Below are 21,322 nucleotides of genomic sequence, written 5' to 3' on the forward strand. Positions count from 1 at the left end.
ATAAAATGTGAAAATATCAGGAAGAAAATTTGAGGAAAGAGGCAACATTTAGATGGGCATTGAATAATATGTAGTAATTGGGGATGGCAGGAAGGGAATAAAATGAGCACTTTCCTAACCTTATTTTGTTTTCCAGGAGGTCAAAGTCAATTCTTTTAGCTTTGATTTTAAAGCCTTCTTTGAATGAGGCAATGAAGAGGCTGGAAGAGATATTTTGAATTTGGGTACTTTACTTGCCTTTTCCAAAGACTACAAACATTTAATTTGTTTTAAGGCTGCTCCTTGAATTTTTATTCCAGAAGACTTGTCTTATGACCATAGTTTTGTAAGATAGAACAAAATTTCCAAACCAGCACTTTGTTCTCTTATATAATGTACAAAATGCTGAAGTTACAAACCACACCTGCCATGGCACCTCCTTAATGCTGCCAAGGTAGCAGTCAGCCTCTGAGCTGGGCACTATCTGCAGTTGAAGACTGTTTACCACAGGGAAAGGAAGGGAACTGAGTCCTGGCAAACGCTGGTTCTGCATTCCACTGCTTTGGACATGTGGGATGCGCAGCAGAATCCAGGACTGAATGACTGCCAAAGCTCCCTAAAAATTATAATGATTGTTTTATTGGGCTCATCAATTATCTACCTTACATGTGAACTCCTTTTCAGGTCATAAATGTTGTGACAACACTCAGAACAGGAAGAAATGAAGGCAAGAGAAATGGGCAATCGGGGAGCAATGGTCAAAATTCCTAATAGGCACATCTTGGAACCTTAGAATAGTATAGGCTGTCTTGGGGGACTGCTGTCACTAATAGCTGAACTAGATGAAGTAGTCTGTCCCTGATGTCTGGGGAACTATAGTGCAATGGATTTTATGTGTGCATTCTGTCTTCACAGTGATTTATGACTTTGGCCATAGAGAAAATTTATTGAAGGCATTTGTCAGGGATTGTGGAGCAGATTGTTATGCTTACATAAAGAGTTACCTCCAGTGTTTATTTCTGTGTGTTCATGAAAGCATCTGTATCTAGAACTGAACATTTCTAAGGCACTTTTGGGGGTCTTGTTTGCTGAGTTATTTGCAACTGGAGAACTGAGGGTGAGGAAAGCTCCAAAAATCCCTTATGAGGAAATCATGGCTGTCTATTTTAGTGTTTGATAAATTTAGGATTTGGATCACATTTTCAGCTGGAAGTTTTTGCAAAAGAGAATTATTCCAGAAAACATAAATGTCACCATTAAAACTGTGTAAGACAATGACAGTAGCAGAGATAATGTTTTGCTTTTTTATGGATGTGGAACTCCACTTGGGGCAACTGATAATTTTTGAGATGTTTGTGTTTGATTCTGGTTAGCAAGCAGCAGAACCTGTCAGGAATGTCAGTCAACTGGATCTGTGACAGTCGGTCACCCTGAGGTTGGTCTGCATCATACAGACTATATATCCAGTGTACTTGGAAGCAGGCAGTCTCCAGGATAAGAGCAAATTATAGTCAAGGATCAGCTAAGAGGACAGTTTGAAAAGTTTGTGGTGATGATCAAGAGATGAATAGTGGAAAAATCAGGAAGCCAAATCGAGTAACGGGAGATGCAAAGAGGGGCAATTCACACTTGTCAATGAGTGTAGGTCAGTTCTTATTGGATACGGGAATGGCAGCCAGCTCTAAAGCTGGACTGGCATAGGCTAGTCAATAACTTCACTTATTTGTCAATTCTAATCCCTGCTCTCACGTTCTATGTGGTTTTAGGCACTACCTCATGAGAGAAAGAGTACAATAAACTACTTCATTAATTAATTTGGATGATAAATTGAAAATGTAGAGCGAGCACTTCCCACTTTCTATGTGTTTGTGTGTTTGGTTGGAATATTATGGGACATAAGTCTGGAGAGGTGGCTTTCAGACAGTGAATCACACAGTAGTTGATCATCTAATGTAAAAGCGAGTTTAGATATTTGTGTTCTTTTTCTCATTAAACTTACATTTTATTGCTACTTGAGAATTCATAATACTATATTTGTTTTTTTTTTTTCAGAAAGTCCTTCAAGTGATTACTACTGAAAGAATAAGAAAATGTGAGTTTTACTTTTTGTTGTATTAGTACAGTTACAACGGTTAGTAGGATAAAATAACTTTTTTTATTCGTATAGCAGAATAGTTAAAAGTATGCACTCTTATGTAGTCAGACCTGCCTGCTCTGCCTCCTACCAATGGCCCTGGCCTTTGCAGAGCTCTATGTGTCCAGCAGGGGAAATCCTCATAGCTCACATTCAACTCTGGTATTTCCCCATATGCAAGTGTTATTATGGGTCTGTATCCTACTCCTGAATAACTCAGGAAAAGATATTAGGGAAGCCCTGTTGATAACAAGACACATAGGATAAAGACGTTCTGTCTTATATTTACCTGAAGTAGCTTTGAAATTAACTTGTCATAGTCTATGGACCATTAAATATAAGCATGTTGGCATCTTAAGGCTGGATGGCAGAGATAGGCATATATCTCTGCATATGAAAAATGAGCAGCAGTAGGGTTACGGCTATCATTAGGGTTACTCAGAATGCTATTCTGATTTTACTGCTACTTGGGTGCATGCTGCACGTCACTTTCTTGTTACCTAAACTTGAACGTAGCCATGAGAGTGGCTTTAGCCAATGGAATGTAAGTAGAAGTGTTTTGTGTCTTTGCTGGGCATAAGCCTTTAAATAAGAGCATGATTTTTCATGTTTCTTTCCTTCTGCCTTGTTGATTGTGAAAGCTTGTATTAAGATGGGGCCTCTATCAGCCTGGATCCCTAAGATTGAAAGAGCCTCACATGCTCTTCCTCCCATGCCAACCAGGTATTGGCATGCTGTATAATGAGAAAGAAACCTTCATTATTTTAAACCACTGGGATTTAGAGATTACTTATAAATGTATTTATTTATTTATTTTTATTTTTTGAGATAGAGTCTCCCTCTGTCACTCAGGCTGTAGTGCAGTGGCACAATCTCAGCTCACTGCAACCTCCGCCTCTGGGGTTCAAGCAACTCTCATGCCTCAGCCTCCCGAATAGCTGGGATTACAGGTGTGCACCACCATGCCAGGCTAATTTTTGTATTTTTTTGTAGAGATGGGGTTTGCCATGTTGCCCAGGCTGTTCTCAGACTCCTGGCCTCAAGTGACCCACTTGCCTCAGCCTCTCAAAATGCTGGGATTATCAGTGTAGGCCACTGCACCCGACCTTGGAGGTTATTTGTTATTGAACCATAACTTTGCCTATCCTGACTCTGCAAGTGGTTTCCAGAAAAGATCAATTCTTGAAGACCATGAAGCCACAATTAGACCAGAGACATCCACTTGGGTGAATCCCGGGAACAATCTGAAGCATAGAAGGTGTTACAAGCAGGGGTCAGTCATGAAGAAAGATGTGGCAGGCAGGAGTTAGGTAAGGGTCAAGTCAAAAAAGCCAACCATTAAAAACCATATTCCAGTTCCAGTAGGAAATGCAAATGACTCAGTGGATGGGTCATGAGAAGACCAGAACACAGATGGTAGGTGTTAAGATGAGGAGATGATCCCTCAATGGTCATGGAGGGATTTGAGTTTTCTACAGTAGATTCCAAAAGAATCAGGGAAACAGCTCAACATCCTTTCAGATACCATTCTTATTGACTAGAGGCCTGGGCATGCCTAACTTTGCAATCTGTAGGTCATCACTGTGACCAGCTAGTTAGGGCTTGCGCAGATGGGACTTGAAACAAAGAGACGGAAATTGGTAGTAGAATCCATCTGACACTTTTTTTTTTTCTAATGGGATATTTTCATTAACCCCATCCTAAATTTCTATTTCCCAGATCAAATGATAGCTGGTCAAGGAACATCGTGGGTTATATTTTCTGAAAGTATTAGCCGTCTTAATTTTTTTTGTGGGAAAGGTGGAAGGGACTCACTCCTAACTTTTCCCAAACTGTTTGACAACAACATATTTTTATATGGTTATCATAAGTGTTGATTACATTTGAAATTGGTCCTTTGGACTAAATTGTCTAAATTTTCTAGTTCAGTATGATTTACTGTATAGTGTTTCTTCAGCAGATCTAAACCTTAAAAAAAACTACTTCCATGTGACAAACCGTGATGCAATTTTGCAGCTGTTTTCATTCTAAACATATTGAGCCCAATATATCCCAATTAGAAGAAATGTATATGAATTATCCTTATTAAGCGGTATTTGTAATTCTCTAGCACTTGTCTAAATTTCTTTGGTCTCTATTTTCTTCTAGTTGTACATTCCAATTGGCTACATTAAGATACAGCAGATTTTACAAAATAATGAAAAATTTATACATGTTTTAAATAGAAATGTTTAAAAATTACTATGGTTTTCATTTCCTTGATTCATGAAATGATAATATAACAGAAAGGGAAAACAAAATCCAAAATGAGATTTGGGTCATATGTTTTGCTCTGAACACTTGATTTTTCTTTGGAACTTGGAGTTTGATATAATGTGGAGCCTGGAAAGGGAGCATATGGTGTATACGAGGCACTCTTTTCTCTTACTGTGATTTTTCTCTATTTTCAAAATGCAACTTTGGGAAAAGATTTTAGGTGGATTCTGGCCACCTACCTATAAATGGGAGTGTCAATATCTTTCTTGGATCCTGCTGCCACCCAGGTGGGGGTAGAACCTTTTTGAAAAATTGTAGAAAAGGGCTGAAGTCTCATGTGACTATAGTTGTAGAAATCCAGCAACTCATACCCTCTTTGTGGTAGGCATATAAATGCTGTCTCTATCAATGTGCCTGGAGAGGGTTCCTTGAAGTACTAGTGGCTCCTTCCATCCTGTACGGTTCTTTGATGGGGATGGGATACTCTGAACTCTTGGACTGCTCTCCTCTTCCACTCTTCCTCATTCTCCCTCCCTGGGCTCCCCAGATAATTTAGTTTGGAAGTTTCTTAGATACCTAGTACAAAGTGCTATCTAAGAAAGGAATTAAGCCATTTCTACTGGTATAGAACATCCATTTATTCAGAGATTATCAAACTGTAAACCACCTGATGAAATGTTCATGGGTTTTTTCATTGAGTATTTTGTATGTTTTTTACTTCATTACTTTCTTCCCTTCTCTTTATTGTTTCCCCCCCATAATTTATTTGAGTTTATTTTGCCATTCTTTTTCCAACTCTTTGATATGAATAATTAGCTTATTAATTATTAATTTTATGCTTTTCTGCATTTCTGGTATAGGTACTTAATTATATACATTTTCCTCTAAATATTGATTTAGCTGCATACTGCAAATTTTCTGTGTTGTTTTCATTATTGTTGAATACAAAATGTTTAAACATTTTTAATATACTCTTTTTGTGATTTATGAATTATTCAAAGCAATGCTATTGAAGCAAAATACAAGATAAGCCACAAATTCCAGTCACATTTGTGATTTAGAATTGTAAACTTCGAATCATGAGATTTGTTGGCCCTATGGCTGCCTCTGGTTGTGCTCAGTATGATGCCTGGATATTGCTACACCAGATTCTTGGACACAGCCTTTTGCCTGGTTCTTATTGGCTCCATCTCTTTTCCCACGATTCTCCTGATTTCTCCAATACTCTTGCCATTAACTTTTGTGGCTTCAGACAGTCTGATCTTGCTTCTGTCACATCCTTACCTCCACTATGCTACTTAGAACTATAACCTTCTGAAACTTAGCCATCCTCAAACATGTGCAGACTACTTTGTCAGAATGTTTAGATCCCTTTTCTGTTTTACAAGAGAAAATGTGTGTTTACAATTATGTATAAATTAATTTCACCAAACTTATTAATTTATTTCATTTCACATTAAAGTTTATCTGTAATATTTTAGGCTGTTCATATAAGCCTCCTGAATGTAGTTCATTAGTTCAATCTTATAAACCTAGCATTTCGTTAGTAGGATACATTTCTGATGAATAAATAGTGTTGGTTTTCAACATCAAACACTTTGCAACAAAAGTTGGAAAAGAGTGTCCTGCATTTACTCAAGACTACTGGATCTTATTTCCAACCAGGATATATTTATTCTAGTTAGTGTTGATGTGACAATGGGGACTGGTGACTCAGAAAACTTAATTTACAAATATTTATAATTTATTTTGCCTGAAATGACATTAGGGACAGAGAGGTGACCATTTGGGGAGTTAGACTGGCATGAGCTAACTACCAGTTTGTCCCAGGCAGTCAAAAAATACGGCTTCAAGGAAAGCAATGGTCAAAAGTAAAGGTTAAAAAAAAATTGTCTTGCTTTGGTGCGATATCCAAAAACTACAATAACTATTGTATTTGAAAACTTTTAAAATATACCTTAGGCTTTCTGCCACCTTACAGAAAGGACAGTCTCTTGGCTGGCTGTTATGGCTAAATTTTAAAAATATCCATAGGGAATATCAGTCCTTCAACCTATAGATATAAAACCCCCAAATTCTGAAACTGCCAACAGTCTTTTTTTTTCCACAGCATTTACTTGTGTTTTGATTGCAAGAAGTACCCAGGAAGGAATAAAATTTAGTAACAGAATGAGGATGTTATGATTTTTTTTTAACTGGGTTGGGGGTGGGGAGAGGGAGAGAGAGAGAGAAATATTTTGCGCTGGAAAAAGTATAATCTGGAGAGACAGAGGAGTTGAGAGTGCCCCTTTAAACTGCAGGACTGCAATTGATCTCTGTATGTTTTCTGGTTTTCGTCCCTTTGAAAGGGGAATGAGAGCCAGGATCATTGGCTGTACTGTGGAGCTGTCACATCTCCGTACTGAAAAGGTACACTGCAAGTGAATTTAAACCGTTTTTGGCTTTCTATTCCATATTGCCAAGAGCTTTGAGACTGATGAACCAAGTAAGTGCTTTATTTAGGGCTAAGTGAGATACAGATTCCTCCAATCTGACAGCGTTTCAGCCTTCAGAGTGAGGAAGCAGCAGAAACAGAAGCAGCAGAAGCAACAGCAGTAGCAGCAGCAGCAGCAACAGCAGCAGCCCCTACTGAAGTCCAACAGAGGAGACTTGATCTCTAGTTCATTCTGGAAGTCCGCCTGGGATTGTGCACTGTCCAGGGTCCTGAAACATGAACCAAACTGCCAGCGTGTCCCATCACATCAAGTGTCAACCCTCAAAAACAATCAAGGTAGGATCTGGTTTTTCCCTCTGTTTCTGCACATGTGTCTTCATTCATCTACCTAACACATGGGCGTTGATATATCGGGGTACTGACAGTGGACATACCTACTTGATTTGAGTTTGAATTGAAGGTTGAGTCACAATAAAGCATTTGGCTCTGTATGTGTGTGTAGACTGGAAAGAATAGTTTCCACTCAACACTTCTTTCATCTTCATGACTTTTTTTTTTTTTTACTGAGAATCTATCAGTGATATATTTCCAGAAGAAAGTTTAGTGAGTGTCTAGAAGAGTTTCCAGTCCATGCCAATTTTCTTGATAGAACTGGGGAAGAATTTGCAAACTGCTAGAAATAAAGAGCATCAAATTGACTACAAATCTGATAACAGGATTTCATTGTCATATGAATTTTGGATCTCTTATCCTTTTTTTAAAAAAGCTCATCCTTCATTGTGAGCATTGAACTGGTGGTTATACTGAAGTGATTATAGTGAGAGGGGATGAAAGACTAGAGAGAGAGTATAAAATCACATGTCCTTATTTATATCACCATGTAACTCAAAACCAGTGAGATGATTGGAGACACTCTTCAATGCAGGTGTTGTTTAAAATTTGAGGCTTTTCTGACAGCACATGGTTAAAGGTAAAGAACAAACTCACAATTTCACTCTTCTGTTTTAGTTTCAAGTCATGCTTATACCATTCTCTTTGTTTTTATTTGGGATGCTCTTATTTCCAAGAAGGCTTATAAACGACCAGACTTCCAATCAAAGTTTACTATATTTTGCCATTTACTTGAATTGTATTATTATCTATGTGGATATTTTGCATCTTGAGGGAAAGTGATGGATTCGTCTGAAACTCTTTTATGAAAAAAAAAAAACTAAAACAAAAAACGTGATATCCTGACAGGGCATCTTTAGTTACTGCAATCTCTCATTAACATACAAGTGCATACCTTTTGCTACTATTCCTGATAAGCCTGACTTTTTATGATTTATATTATGTTTTGGTTTATGTCTCAGGCCTTTAATAATATTGCATAGACTGTAATTACAAAAGGAATATAATTTTCAACAATGTCTCTTCTTCATGAATTTACCTACCGTTTGCCAGAGTGTTTCAGTGATAGATAAACCATAAACTAAACATGTTCCTCTATTTATTAGCAGTGACTTTTAAAAGCAATGGGGTTTCCAGGGTATATTAAATGATGCATAATTAGATTCCCATCATACATAAACATAGGGAGTTAACTGAAATCATGCAGAACTCATTCAGATAATTTACACCACCTCTAATAACAGATATGAGAATCTTTTTCAGCATTAGATTTTCTGTGCTGCATCTAAGTTTAGAAATAAAAAATGTTGAGCTTTTGGTATAGTTTTCCTCTGTGTATCAGTTTCCCACATACATCAATTATCTAAGCATATCACTGAACAAAGCCAAAATAGTAAATACATGACACTCTACATTGGGATATATAAGCTCTAGTGGGAAATATGTATTGAAGCCTAAAGTGGGATAGAGTTACAAACTGGCTGCCTACTGCTAAGTATGTCTAGAACGCTATAACAAAACCAGTGGTTTTCTGTTTAAGAGTTTGAGGTCACAGGAATCAAGCATTTATTTTCCCTTTTCTTTATTGAGTAAGCATAAATGACTACTACTTTCTGAGACTTCAAATCACTTCCTTTATTAGTGCTCTGGCATTGACTGCCCGCAAACAAACTGTGGAACAGAAAAAAAAATGTTTCTAGTGTAGAGGTTTTACATCATCTTGCTGATCTTGCAGATGCTCTTTTTTCCTTCTAACTGCAGCCATTGAATTGAAATGAAAAGCATCATAAAAATTGGACAACCCACCACTTAACAATGTATTATATTAATGGCTTAATGAAGGAATCTTGAATCAAAGCTCTGGGTAATTTGGTTAATTGTACAAGTTAAATTCTTTTGTGCACCCCATTCCCAATATTGCTCTGGGGAGCAAAAAAATGCTTGTGATGTTCATAAAATATATATAGTCGCAAGCACTGAACTATTAAGGGAGTAATTACTTGAGTATTTTCCAATTTGCAATAGTGAAAAGGGATGAGTGGAAAATCTCTCTTAGTTCAAATTATATGCTCAATTATGAAACATCTATGGCTTTTTGAATTTGTACTAAAAATGGCTATCTATATTTAGGTAATGCATTAGCCTATGGACAAAATGCAATAACAATCTAAAGAAAAACTCTAAGATGAGAGGGTTTTGGGAAGCTATGGGACATTGGAGCTCAAAATACTCTTTGAACTGTTAGAATTTTAGTTTCAAGCATGGTTGTTTAAAGTTAATTTTATTCCTCACTCTTAAATTTACTATCAATTTACTATCAGATAATTTTAAGTAACCCTCCCTCATGGAATCTGGTTGGCCTGCAGTTAATGATAACCCACTTTGAGGATCTGGAAATAAATAACTTGCATATTGCTCCATTTTAGAAATTCAAAAACCTCTAGAGACTTTTCTCCCAAAGCTCAGTGTAATAACCTCTAGAGAACTTTTCCCCCATCAGTATAGTAAATGCTGACTGTTTCTTCTCTCAACAGTTAAACTACGGCTAAAAAGAATGCAATGGGAATGAACAAAAGTGAAATGCATTGCTAAAATAGCTGTAAAGGCCAAAAGTGTGCAGGAGGAGAAAAAACAGCTCTGTGTGTGTGTGTGTGTGTGTGTGTGTGTGTGTTTTCTCCTCCACTTGAAGTTCAAGAAGTGATGAAGTCTATAGTGGGTAAAATTCAGCAATTGTTGCCAGTGAAGGCTGTTTGTGGCCATGATGTGTCAGAGTTGGAAAAGAGGAAATTGGGAGAAGTTATAATGGAACAAGATGATCAAGAGTATTCAGGTTGCTTGACACTTGCTTTGGTCGTTCTGGCCATTCTTTAGCTCAGCCAGTTACTGACACACTTTTCCTGGCATACTTGGGCAGGTATGTTCCTATCGTCAAAACCAGTAAGGGAGAGAAAAGGGAGTCAAATAGGGGTGCCAAGTGTGTTCTCAGATCACTTTGGGTGAAATGCTGAATGCAATTCACTCTGAAAACTTTCCTCTATTTCAGAGCTTGTAAAGGAAGAAAGCTTTTCCTGATGTGATTACAAATCTTCCTGTGAAGGTAGCAACATTCTTTTAAAAAAAATCTTTTACTCTGAGATGTTTAATGGAAAGTTTTAGGAAGTATCTGGGAATGCTAAATAGAGATCAGATCTTTGCATTATTATAAACGTGATTTCTGAAGAATGTCCCCCACCATGGGTAGCAAACTTGAGTTTTTCCTTCACCGTTATGGCTTCTCTTGGCTGCACTGAAAGTAAATTAAACCTTTCAGCTAAATCTCTGATCTTGGTTTACTTCTTTTGCTAGTGGAATTGCAAACTTAGAATTTTGCCTCTGAAATGTGCAGACTTTTTTCTTATTTCTTTCACATTTGAATATCAGTCTAGTATCCTTGTGTGTCTAAAATGAGTAGAGAAAATCCTTCATCCTTTTTGAAGTTATAAATTGTGAGTAACTTATCTGGGGTGGTGATTCCTGGATCAAGAATTATATGTATTATATTTTATATGGTAACTCTGAAATACAGTACACAATATTTCTTTACCCTTCCCATGTAGTGACCGGTCTTCCTCTTTCTCTTTCCTTTTTACAAGGCCTGCCTGATTTATTTTAATACTGCCTTCACACCCAGGTTTTCACTTCCATTTAGAGAAGAGTCTCAAGGTCTACAAGTTCTAGTTACTTCCTACATAGCCCTGCTGCAAGTTTTTACAAACTATACTTAAACGAATCTTTAAGATTTTCATTGTCTTCGGAGTATATCTTGAGCTGGCAAACTTTTTCATGGTGATTTTTACTGCCTTTTATATTGTAATATTGATGAGTCATTGTGCTAATAAAGACTTTTTCCCCCTTGCTACTTCTAATCCATAGCCTCAGCCAAATGAGGCATAGGAAACAGAAGACAAGGGGGTAAAAGAGGATGAAAATCTTATCACAAGTATGTATTGTTAAATATGTAGGCTTGGAACATGGTGGTTAGGAAATAATTTCGTTAGCAAATTGGTATTTTGGAGTGTGACATTGCCATGAATTGGCATGATGAGATGGCTTGGAACTACAGCATTGCAATCTCACTGGTTGTTAAATTTTTTTTTTTTTTTTTTTTTTGAGACGGAGTCTCAGCTCACTGCAACCTCCGCCTCCCAGTTTCAAGTGATTCTCCTGCCTCAGCCTCCCGAGTAGCTGGGACTACAGGCACCTGCCACCACGCCTGGCTAATTTTTGTATTTTTAGTAGAGACGGGGTTTCACCACGTTGGCCAGCATGGTCTCGATCTCTTGACCTCATTATCCACCCCTCTCAGCCTCCCAAAGTGCTGGGATTACAGGCATGAGCCACCGCGCCCGGCCCACTTGTTGTTAATTCTATACCCCTAACCTAAATGCCGGACACTGACAAACCTGCGTTTCACATAATACTTGAACTTGAATTGCAAGTTATTCTTAAAGGGTATTTCATAATTAAATATATAAATTATATCCACAAAAATTTAGAAATGCAAGGAATGTTTAATAACAAAAAATCTACCTCTGTGTGTCATTGCAATATGCAAAATGGAAGATTCTCCAGTTTCATTATTACAGTATATGAAATTCTAAGTGCAAAGATTGTTACATACTTCTACATTGTACCTTATCTTAGAGAGTCTTCCTATTCCTAATCCTAAGAACTTTACTCATAAGAATACATAAAAAGAAACTTTATAAAATTATCGACTCAACATAGATTCATACACGCTAAAGAAAGAGTTACCACTGGTAACTCTACAGCAACTGAATTCACCAGTGAGTTCTACACTTCCATTTAGCAAGGTACAGATTTTTCTTCAGCATTAGGATGAATCATTCTAAGTGGTGGTAGCTAAGGAAATCAAAAGAAAAAACTTACAAAAATTAGAAATAAGGATATTGTATGTGTGTGAGAGAAAACTTTTTTCTCTTAGCAATGGTCTACATATTTTTAATTATTCTGACACAGCTTCCTTATATGCTTAAGGCAAAATCACAGCCTGTGATAAACAAGAATAGGACCATCTGCTAATGACAAATTTATCACCATTTACAATTTCCATTTATGGCCAAGTATTTAAATCTTAAATAATTATAGGACAATTTATTTCAAATTACTATAAATTCAGCTGTTTTTAAAATGAAGCATTATAGTTTTTTCTTTTTAATAAAGAGTGACTATAATAATTGGCCAGCTTTACATTTTATAGCTTATATCTTCATAAAATCAAGTTTCTTTTTCCTTTGACATTTATAGTGTTTGAATGTCAACTTTTACTTTGAAGAAGTATTCTTGTATAATATAATTTCAAGGTAAATTTAAACAGTTTTATGAAGTATTTAGTATTTATTTTATTCTTGAAAAAGTAATGTGTTAATACTTTTCTAGAAATTCATGTTTTGGTCAGTTAGTGAAGACATTCTTGATGGTAAATTTGTGATGACCAATTACTAACTCTCACTGAAAAGACATTATGGTTCTACAAATGAAGCATGGAGGTAGTAAGCTAAGATAGTGGTCATCAAAGTGGTGTCCCTAGACCAGCAGTATCAGCATCTCCTGTGAACTCATTAAAAATGCAAATTCTTGGACTCTACTTAGACCTACTAGGTCAGAAACTCTTGGGGTAGGGCCCAGCAATCTTTGGTGGGTGATTCTGATGCATATTGATGTTTTGGAACCACTGAGCTAAAGAATTACAAAATAAGACACATCTGTGCTATTGTTGGCCTATAAGAATTGTCTGAGTATCACAGAAGAGGTCTAAACAGCTTCAGAATGATACTTAGGGTTATTAAGTAACATGAATTCTATGACAGCCAAAATCTCATCATTAGGTTTATCTCTTTTATCCTCACAGGGATTACTTGATACTATGCCTTTCACCCAGTAGACATTAAATATATATTTGTTGGTTATTAATGACTGTTAAGGTCATTTAGTAGAGATGATGCTCTAAGAGGACCTAAATGATATTGTAAGGCGTTACTCAACACGTAAGCAGGTTAGAGGCCTTGCTTTTTGTTTTAAATTCATAGAAAATTTCTCAAAGAAGTATACTGACATTTTGGCTTTTGATGGTTTTGTTCTCTGATCTTGGTTTGGGGCCATCTGGTAATCAACACATTTTGGTAACTAGGGGGATTTAGAATCATACTAATTTTTTGTCCAGAAATTGTGCTGGAAAAATGTCTCCCTTCTTGCCAGCTGTATCTGAAAATTGGCAATCAATGGTAGGGAGGAATATCATCACATTAGCCTTTCTCCTTGCCTTTATGAATGTTCTTTGGCCCGTAGATATGTGCCAGGTTGGTAGGGCATAATTGGAAGTAGCACACAACTGGAACAACATGAATAATTGTGAACAAAGCTGGCCTTCCATGGACAGACACAGCATAATATTACATTAGCAGAACCAGATTTAAGCTGGGGGATAAGCTGTGAAATAAGGAAATTACCTCCAAACAGGCTTATTTCTTGGAAATTCTTCATAGCACTCTGATGTTCTTCTTTTTTTTTTATAGTTACCACTGGGAAGAAAAGTAAAATGCATGCAGCCTACCCTACTACCTGCAAACGGATATAAGGCAGATCGGATGGCTTTTTCTTTAGAGGGGCATCCTTAAGTGGAGTTCTCACTCTCCCTTTACCACATGAACCATGAGGACTTGGGGAAGGCAATTAACCCTGTTAAGGATTTCTCCCCCACTAACAGAAGGGCAATAAACTTAAATTATCTGCCCAAACAAAAATGCTATGTAAGTGCTTTGTATTATGATTTGTTCTAGTAGCAATTTTTAAGGATATGACATTTTCATAAAGAGTTGTATAGTGAGAATCAATTTTTATGACATAAAAGCTGAGAATTTTATTTGTAATTATTATTAACTATAATGATGATAAAAATTCATTTTGAAGTCACCCGGGGGATGAAAAGTATCTTCTAATATTGTAGTAACATCTGCAAGATTTCATCATGAACCTTTACCAGGGAGGTAGGGGAAGAAGATTACATTCAAATGTCATTGAAAGAACTGATTAATTCAGTAAAAAAAATGCAGTTAGTCATCCCAGTGCTGTGCTACCAAAATGGAAAATACCTGGGTAGCTGCATTGATGGTACATATGGTTGCATTGAGGAGGAGTTTTATCATGGAATAAATATAGTCTTCATATGATCTCTGTGCTTCTAGACTTGATACTTCCTTTGCCTCACATACCTTCCCCATCCCCCAAACCCCAAAAATGGTTCTTTTAGCAAACTCCTATTCTTACTTTAAATCTTATGCAGAATTTTCTCAGTGAGAATTTTCTCACAATCTCCTAGTCAGACTGTTATGTTCTTACCTAATCGCCAATGTTCTCATATAGTCTTCTGTACCTCTTTAATAACAATTAATCTTTTGAGTTATAATTATTTGTTTCCATGTGAGTCTCTCTACTAGCTATTAAAGTGCTCTGATTTTTTTTTTACTTTTGTTAATCTCAGTACCTATCCTAATATCTGCCACATAGCAGGAGCTCAATTAATATTCTTTAAATAAAAGAACAAAAAGAACAAAGAAAGCTATAAATTCATTTGCCTTCCCAAGAAATGTAGTTTGACTTTTGAGTTCAGAAATATATTGGTCTTTGTTGAGCTAAGCAGAACTAAACCTGTTACTTTGAAATATGCAAACAACATTTGAAGGAAATGACAAGGTTCCTCAGGGATTGTGAGAACAATGTGCTATTTCTCTTGAGGATAAGTGGCTTCTGTAAGTAAAAAAAAAAAAAAAAAAAAAAGGTTTTGCATTATGAGCATTTTTCTACATTAAGGAAGTCCTGTGACCAAACAGAGACAACCCCTGTCGTTCTTTGGAGCTTGCATTAGTATAGTGGACACAGGTTACTGCTGATTTCAATAGGTAGGGCTTTTCAGGGGGACTGTTTGTTCTGGCACTCTAGTGAGGCTTTTTATAATCAGAAACCTTAATTTCCAAGATGAATCATTGCTGACGGACTGAAAAACACCACTTCTCCCAACTCTGGTTTCCAGAATTTTGCCCTAAGAAAAATGAGTTCCACTTCATTTTAATGGAAAGTAAATAGCATAAAATTACTTATTGTATTTAAAGATCGGCCCTTTATTTGATTTTTTTTTGATTCAGTGAAAGAATTAGGACAGAGAGACGATGCAAGGCAGGCATTTTTGATCAAGGATGGACAGCTATGGCAAATTTTTTCCTTTAGGTGTATCCTCTGAAGGAAATAAAATAGAATGAAAGAACAAACTGAGAACAGTTGTTGGATGACCAGTGAGCACAGCATGGTGTGAGGACTAGAGCACTGGACTCGTTCTCTCATGGTTACAGTCATTCAATATTTCATGAAAGAGAATTCAAATGTTTGGAGGGTGATAGCTTTTGTTTTTGAAGAGCATGGCTATGATATAAATTAATATGATTACAACGTAAAGTGATGAGTATTAAGTGGGATAAATACTTAGGTTTGTCGTTGGTGGGAAGGGAGGCATTCACGAAACCCAAGCCAGAACTCTACATAGGAGTTAGATTGATAAAGAAAGGGAAAGAAAATAGTTCAGAAACAGAGAAAATGTGCAAAGATGAAGAAAAAAGGCAATGCAACTGTCATGAAAGTATTTAATAGTTGAGACCAACTAGATTACAGAGGGCAAATGATTAGGAGGGGTGAGAAACAAGGCTGCAAATGCATACATGGAGCTGGACTTTGTGTTGTTTTTCAGGATTTGGCTGTACTCTGACGGCAAAGCTTAAATGCAATACAGCAGGGACAAGATCTTGGGATCTAAATTCAGGACACAGTTCTATGACCCTGGGAATCATTCCTGAGGTTTGTGTCTTCAAGTAAAATATAAAGATGGTAACACGTTCCTGGTCCGTCTTTCAGGATAATCCAAATATAAGATGTTAGTATTAGCCAGACAGGTTTTACGGAAGGTAAATCTTAACAAGAACAAAAGGTTTGTTCATTAGCTTCATTTAGAAAGGTACCAGCTACTTTCTTGAAGGTTATTAATAACTTATTAATATATGGTCTTTAAATACTAATTTAGTGGTAGCCTTATAATCTAAAAGTATCTTTTTTGACTAATGCCAATCATTTAGCTGTACCAAAGTTTTCCTCTTTAATATTTGAAAATAATATACTGACAATCATTCTCTTGCATATTTGTTACTGATTCATTATTTCAACAATGCCTAGTAATACATGAATGGCTTCTGTTAATAGCATTGTGTATAATCTCGAAGAATACCTGGAAATTTCAGGTGTAGAGATGTGACAATTATTTTCTTCCTCATTCTCTGATTACATATCCTATATGTTGTCTTTAATAAAGATACCTTGTGTTTTTTGAAAGATCAGTTCCAAGTGGTCGGGGGTGATCTCTCTTGATGGCTCACACCATTTTCCAGAAGATACAGGAAAAATTAAAGTGCATTTAATGTGCTGTGTTTCTATAACCATAAAACTTAAAATATTTCTTAGAGATTTCCTAGTCTAGACTCTCATTTTGCAGACAAGAAAGCCAAGGATTAGAAAGGAAAAATAGGCAAACATGAGCATTGTCCATTCGCTCCTTTAAACAGGAACCACACTTATGATCATGGTCTTTTGAGATCTGGGGTAAGTTAAAGAACATGTAAATTTTATTAATTGAGATGCTTTTCATTGAAAGCATCAGAAAATAACAGAAAAATTTAAATAAATTGGCTAAAAGATTAAGAAATTATAATTTCCCAAACTGAAAAAGTCCCTTAGTAGAACACCTCCAGGGTCAGCTAAATTGATGCCCAAATATCATGGCCTAGAACCCAGCCTCTTTGTGTCTTTCTGCTTTGTTTTTCTCAAACCAACTTCTGCCATGGTGATTACATGGTTTCTTCAGTTCCATAATTGGCCTGCAGACATGACAACTGACAATGTCCAGTAGACAAAGAGTGGTTTCTTTCTTTGAGTTTCTTTTTAAGAAAAAGTACCCCACAACACTTGTTGGTTAGAACTAAATCTTGCACCAATTCCTTATCTAACTGCTTGATGATACACAGGGTTGAGTGGAGAAAATAGAAAAGTAGGTGACACAAGTAAATATTGGATCCTGTTGAAAACCATCAGGGAGATTGGATGGTTTGAAAGTAGAAAACCAAAAATACATACCACAGAGATCAGCAAAATAGATTTTAGAATCTGATAGACATATGATTTGCACCACACTGTGAAAAATAGGCAATGCCATGATCCAAGCACATTTTCAACAAATGTGTATTAATTTAAAATATAACATTGTCCCCGATTGCTTCCTTTATAGCAGAGGCTTCTTTGATCACGTTTGAGCAAAAGGGCAGGTAGAAAGAAGTCTCGTCTCCTTTCATATTAAATGACTCAGTTTCCAATCAATTTTCATTGTGTTTTCTTTCCTTCATTTCTTGTTTCTTTGTTAACATGTCATTGGACTTTCTTCTATTTGGGGAGCATGAAACAAAATAATGGTGATATTCCTCATCAAATAATTAGGGTTCTCAGGGTCTATCACAATTACCTCTTCTCTGCTACATCTAGGGATTGAAGTTCTTATACCTTCAGGAGGATTGTTCTCAAACCTTCATTGTAACACCCGCATGCCCTCATGGTTAACAGGAGTAACATGAGGATTGTGGTTAGACATGCAACAGTTGACACTGTGATGACTGGGATGAGCAAGCACTCACCTAAAGACATACCAGAGCAAAACCCATTCCCCCTCCAAAGAAATACCTTGATCTTTGACTTTTGTTTGCTATATTCACAATCAAAAACCTTATACTAAATGGCTTCATTTTATAAAAGAGCCTTTTAAATTGTGTATTCTGATATTTTGTCTATCCATATGTTAATTCAACAAATGTTAATTGGATATACAATAGATATTAAGTTGCACACATGAGGAGACCAAAAGGGATAGCACACAGAGCCTGTCTTTAAAAAGCTTACAGTCCGACATCTTTTCTCTTCTCTCCTTGCTTGGGATGAAGGAGAAAAGCAAGGAAAAGTAAGTCATTGATGACCATAGCATATGAAAAGTGTCATGACAATGGCAAGAAAAATGTGCTCTGAGACAGCAGGGAAGGGGCTCCTCACCCCAACTCGCAGATGAGTTTGGATCTTTGAACTGAAACTTGATGGGCAAGCAATAGCAGCTTGGTGAAGAATCGGGAGAGAAAAGAATACTCCAAATGGTGCCATATGTGAAAGTACTCAGGTAAGGGAGGGTACCACCACTACCATCCTTGCTGTCATCATCATTATTATTTCATCACTACCATTGTTAAGTGCCCAAACCATGATACTTTTCTAGGTACTTTTATGAGCTATCTCTAGTTCCTACAGTGACTTAGTAGTAATTATTGTTCTTATTTTATAGATGAAAACATTCACTTGCCCAAGGTCACCCAGACTGTAAGAGGTGGAGATCATACGTGAGTTCAGATAAGCTTACTACAAAACCGAGCTGACTGCTCATGCTTTCTGCCTCCTATTTGAGTGTCTCCTAACTCTCAGGTTTCTGCCAGCTCTAAGGAACTAGTTTTTGTTACCCAAGGTCCCCTGCTATTTTAAGCCTCTCAATTGAAGTTTCCTGTTTTCTCTCATGAGAATGCTTCCTGTTCCTTTTTATCTGGCTGGTAGTTACTGCTCCTCGTTCGGGCTGAATTCACAGGGAATTTGCCTCCTCTTGGAAGATTTCTCAACCCTTTTTTTTTCCAGCCTCAGGAAGATGACTTGCTTTGTCCCTCCCTCCCTCTGCAAACAACATCACATTTATGTCTATGTATCTTTGTTATCCTATCCCTTCACCCTCTTTCCTACCCTGTCTACCTTCCACTATATATTGAATCCACCGCTAGACTGCAAGCTCCTGGAAGCCAAGGCAGCCTCTCATTTGTCATTGTGACTTCAGTGTCTAGCATTATTCTTGACACGGAATGAAGGCTCAAAAAGAACTTGCTAAATAAATGAGTGAGTGAAGGCCATCCAATGTGGGGAATGCTATGTTACTGCTCCAGAATATTCTTTCATAGTATTAATGTTTCATTTTATTTGATATACAATCACATGGCTTTTATTCCAGAAGACGATATCACTATGAGAAAGGAAGCTAAATACATTGTTGGTTTTTTCAAGGGATTTTCTTTCTATTTTGTGTGTGTGTGTGTGTGTGTGTGTGTGTGTGTGTGTATGTGTGTGTTTGGGGGTGGTGGCATATGTATTTAAGACAATAAGATAGAAGAGATAAGAGGTGGGTTTTAAAAACATAAATACAGGCCAGGTCCAATGGCTCACGCCTGTAATCCCAGCACTTAGGGAGGCCAAGGTGGACGGGTTACCTGATGTCAGGAGTTCCAGACACGCCTGGCCAACATAGTGAAACCCTGTCTCTACTAAAAATACAAAAATTAGCCAGGCGCGGTGTCTCACGCCTGTAGTCCCAGCTACATGGGAGGCTGAGGCAGGAGAATCGCCTGAACCTGGGATGCGGAGGTGGCAGTGAGCAGAGATCATGCCACTGCACACCAGCCTGGGTGACAGTTCAAGACTCTGTCTCAAAAAAAAAAAATGTAAATACAGCTGTAGTTCGCTTATTGCTAAGTTATTTCATTGGAGTTTGGCTGAAAAGGTTTAAAGTGATTTCAAGTTTGGAGAAGTTACTTTTTTCCATAATAAGAAGAAAATATCTTCTAAGCACCTACTCTGTGCCAGAAAGTCTCATACCCACAAATTCATTTATTTTTTTTTACCATTTTCCTGCTCAGTAAAGTAGTAAAAATCAACAGCTAACCAGCTGACCTTCATCTAGCCCTCTGTATTCAGTATTTCTTCTAATATTTCCAGATAGGCATTATTCTCATTTTACCAAAAAATTTTAAGGGCTTAATTTTTTGAATGCAAAAGAGGTAGAACTGGGCCTACTACTCAGTCGTGCTTTGACTCCTTATGTCATGGAGGCAAGCCCGTTGCATCACACCACGTGGCAATACTGCTTATGAAAATATCTAACTTAAGGGTACTTCCTTCTAAAATATACAGGCACTTGACTATCCAATCATTATATGCTGACAGATGGGTCTTTTCAGAGTCTCACGTCTTCACGGTCATCACCCCACTCAAGTCCTTATCATGTATTACTAATGGAGACTGTAAGGGGAGGCCAACCTGGAAACATCAGAACTGGGAACTCAGACCTCAGTGAGGCAGGAGAAACAATAGAGAATACAGAAAGTGCATCTAATGGGAATACTAAGCAGGACATAACACCATAAACTAATTTCAAAGGATAGCTTAGGGTCTGGGAGAGATGGACTATTGAGGAGTAAGGACAAGTTTGCACAAATCTGGATGACCAGTGATTTTAAGTCCATTTGGACTAGTGACTTCTTAACATTGGAGGCCCAGGCAGAGGCATCTGTAGCAATCTTGGTCTAGCCAGGGTCAGGGTAAGAATATTAACAATAGCAACCATGTCAGAAATATATATGGGATTCAAGTATTTGCAAAACATTTTAGATTTTTTTTGTATTGAATGTCAACCACAGTCCTATGAGACACACATACTTATTATCGACAGGATATGATAACATGAAGAAGGAAATGTATGATGTTGAATAAAAATAGCAGTATATAATGAAGTATATATACACTGTATAGTTTTATAAATTGCAACACATTTTGGAAAGGCAACTGCTTAAGAGAGTGGTTGTGATTACACGTACAAAATATTTCAGGCATTTAAAGTACTGGGCTGAATTTTTCCCAGTAATTAAAATAGGGCATAAGAGGCAGCGTATGTTCTAGAGATCACTAGAGTACAATAAGCCAAGGGCAGATATGAAGCCAGCATAAAGTGGGGCAAATATAGGAACAAATATCCTATTACAGTGTGTGTGGTCTATTCCTGGACACTGTGGTTATAGAGTCCAAGTTCTGCTGCCAATGCCGCAATAAGAAAGCCACGGACAAATGTAGAAAACAGTTAATAAAAGTGATGCTATCTATGCCTGATCTAACTCCAACTAGTGAGAAGT

At 37.1% G+C, this 21,322-nt stretch overlaps 1 protein-coding gene across 1 annotated transcript in view; it reads left to right on the plus strand.

Moving 5' to 3' along the window:
* Positions 1-6,733: 6,733 nt before the first annotated feature.
* Positions 6,734-21,322, plus strand: part of DPP10 (dipeptidyl peptidase like 10) — a 1,401,293-nt gene continuing 1,386,704 nt past the window's right edge. Inside the window, exon 1 of the mRNA XM_063595113.1 lies at positions 6,734-7,139. Within this exon, the coding sequence (XP_063451183.1) occupies positions 7,080-7,139 (60 nt within the window). The 5' untranslated portion in view covers positions 6,734-7,079. The remainder of the gene's footprint in view (positions 7,140-21,322) is intronic.

This window comes from Pan paniscus, chromosome 13, assembly GCF_029289425.2.
Source record: "Pan paniscus chromosome 13, NHGRI_mPanPan1-v2.0_pri, whole genome shotgun sequence".
NCBI classification, from domain to species: domain Eukaryota; kingdom Metazoa; phylum Chordata; class Mammalia; order Primates; family Hominidae; genus Pan; species Pan paniscus.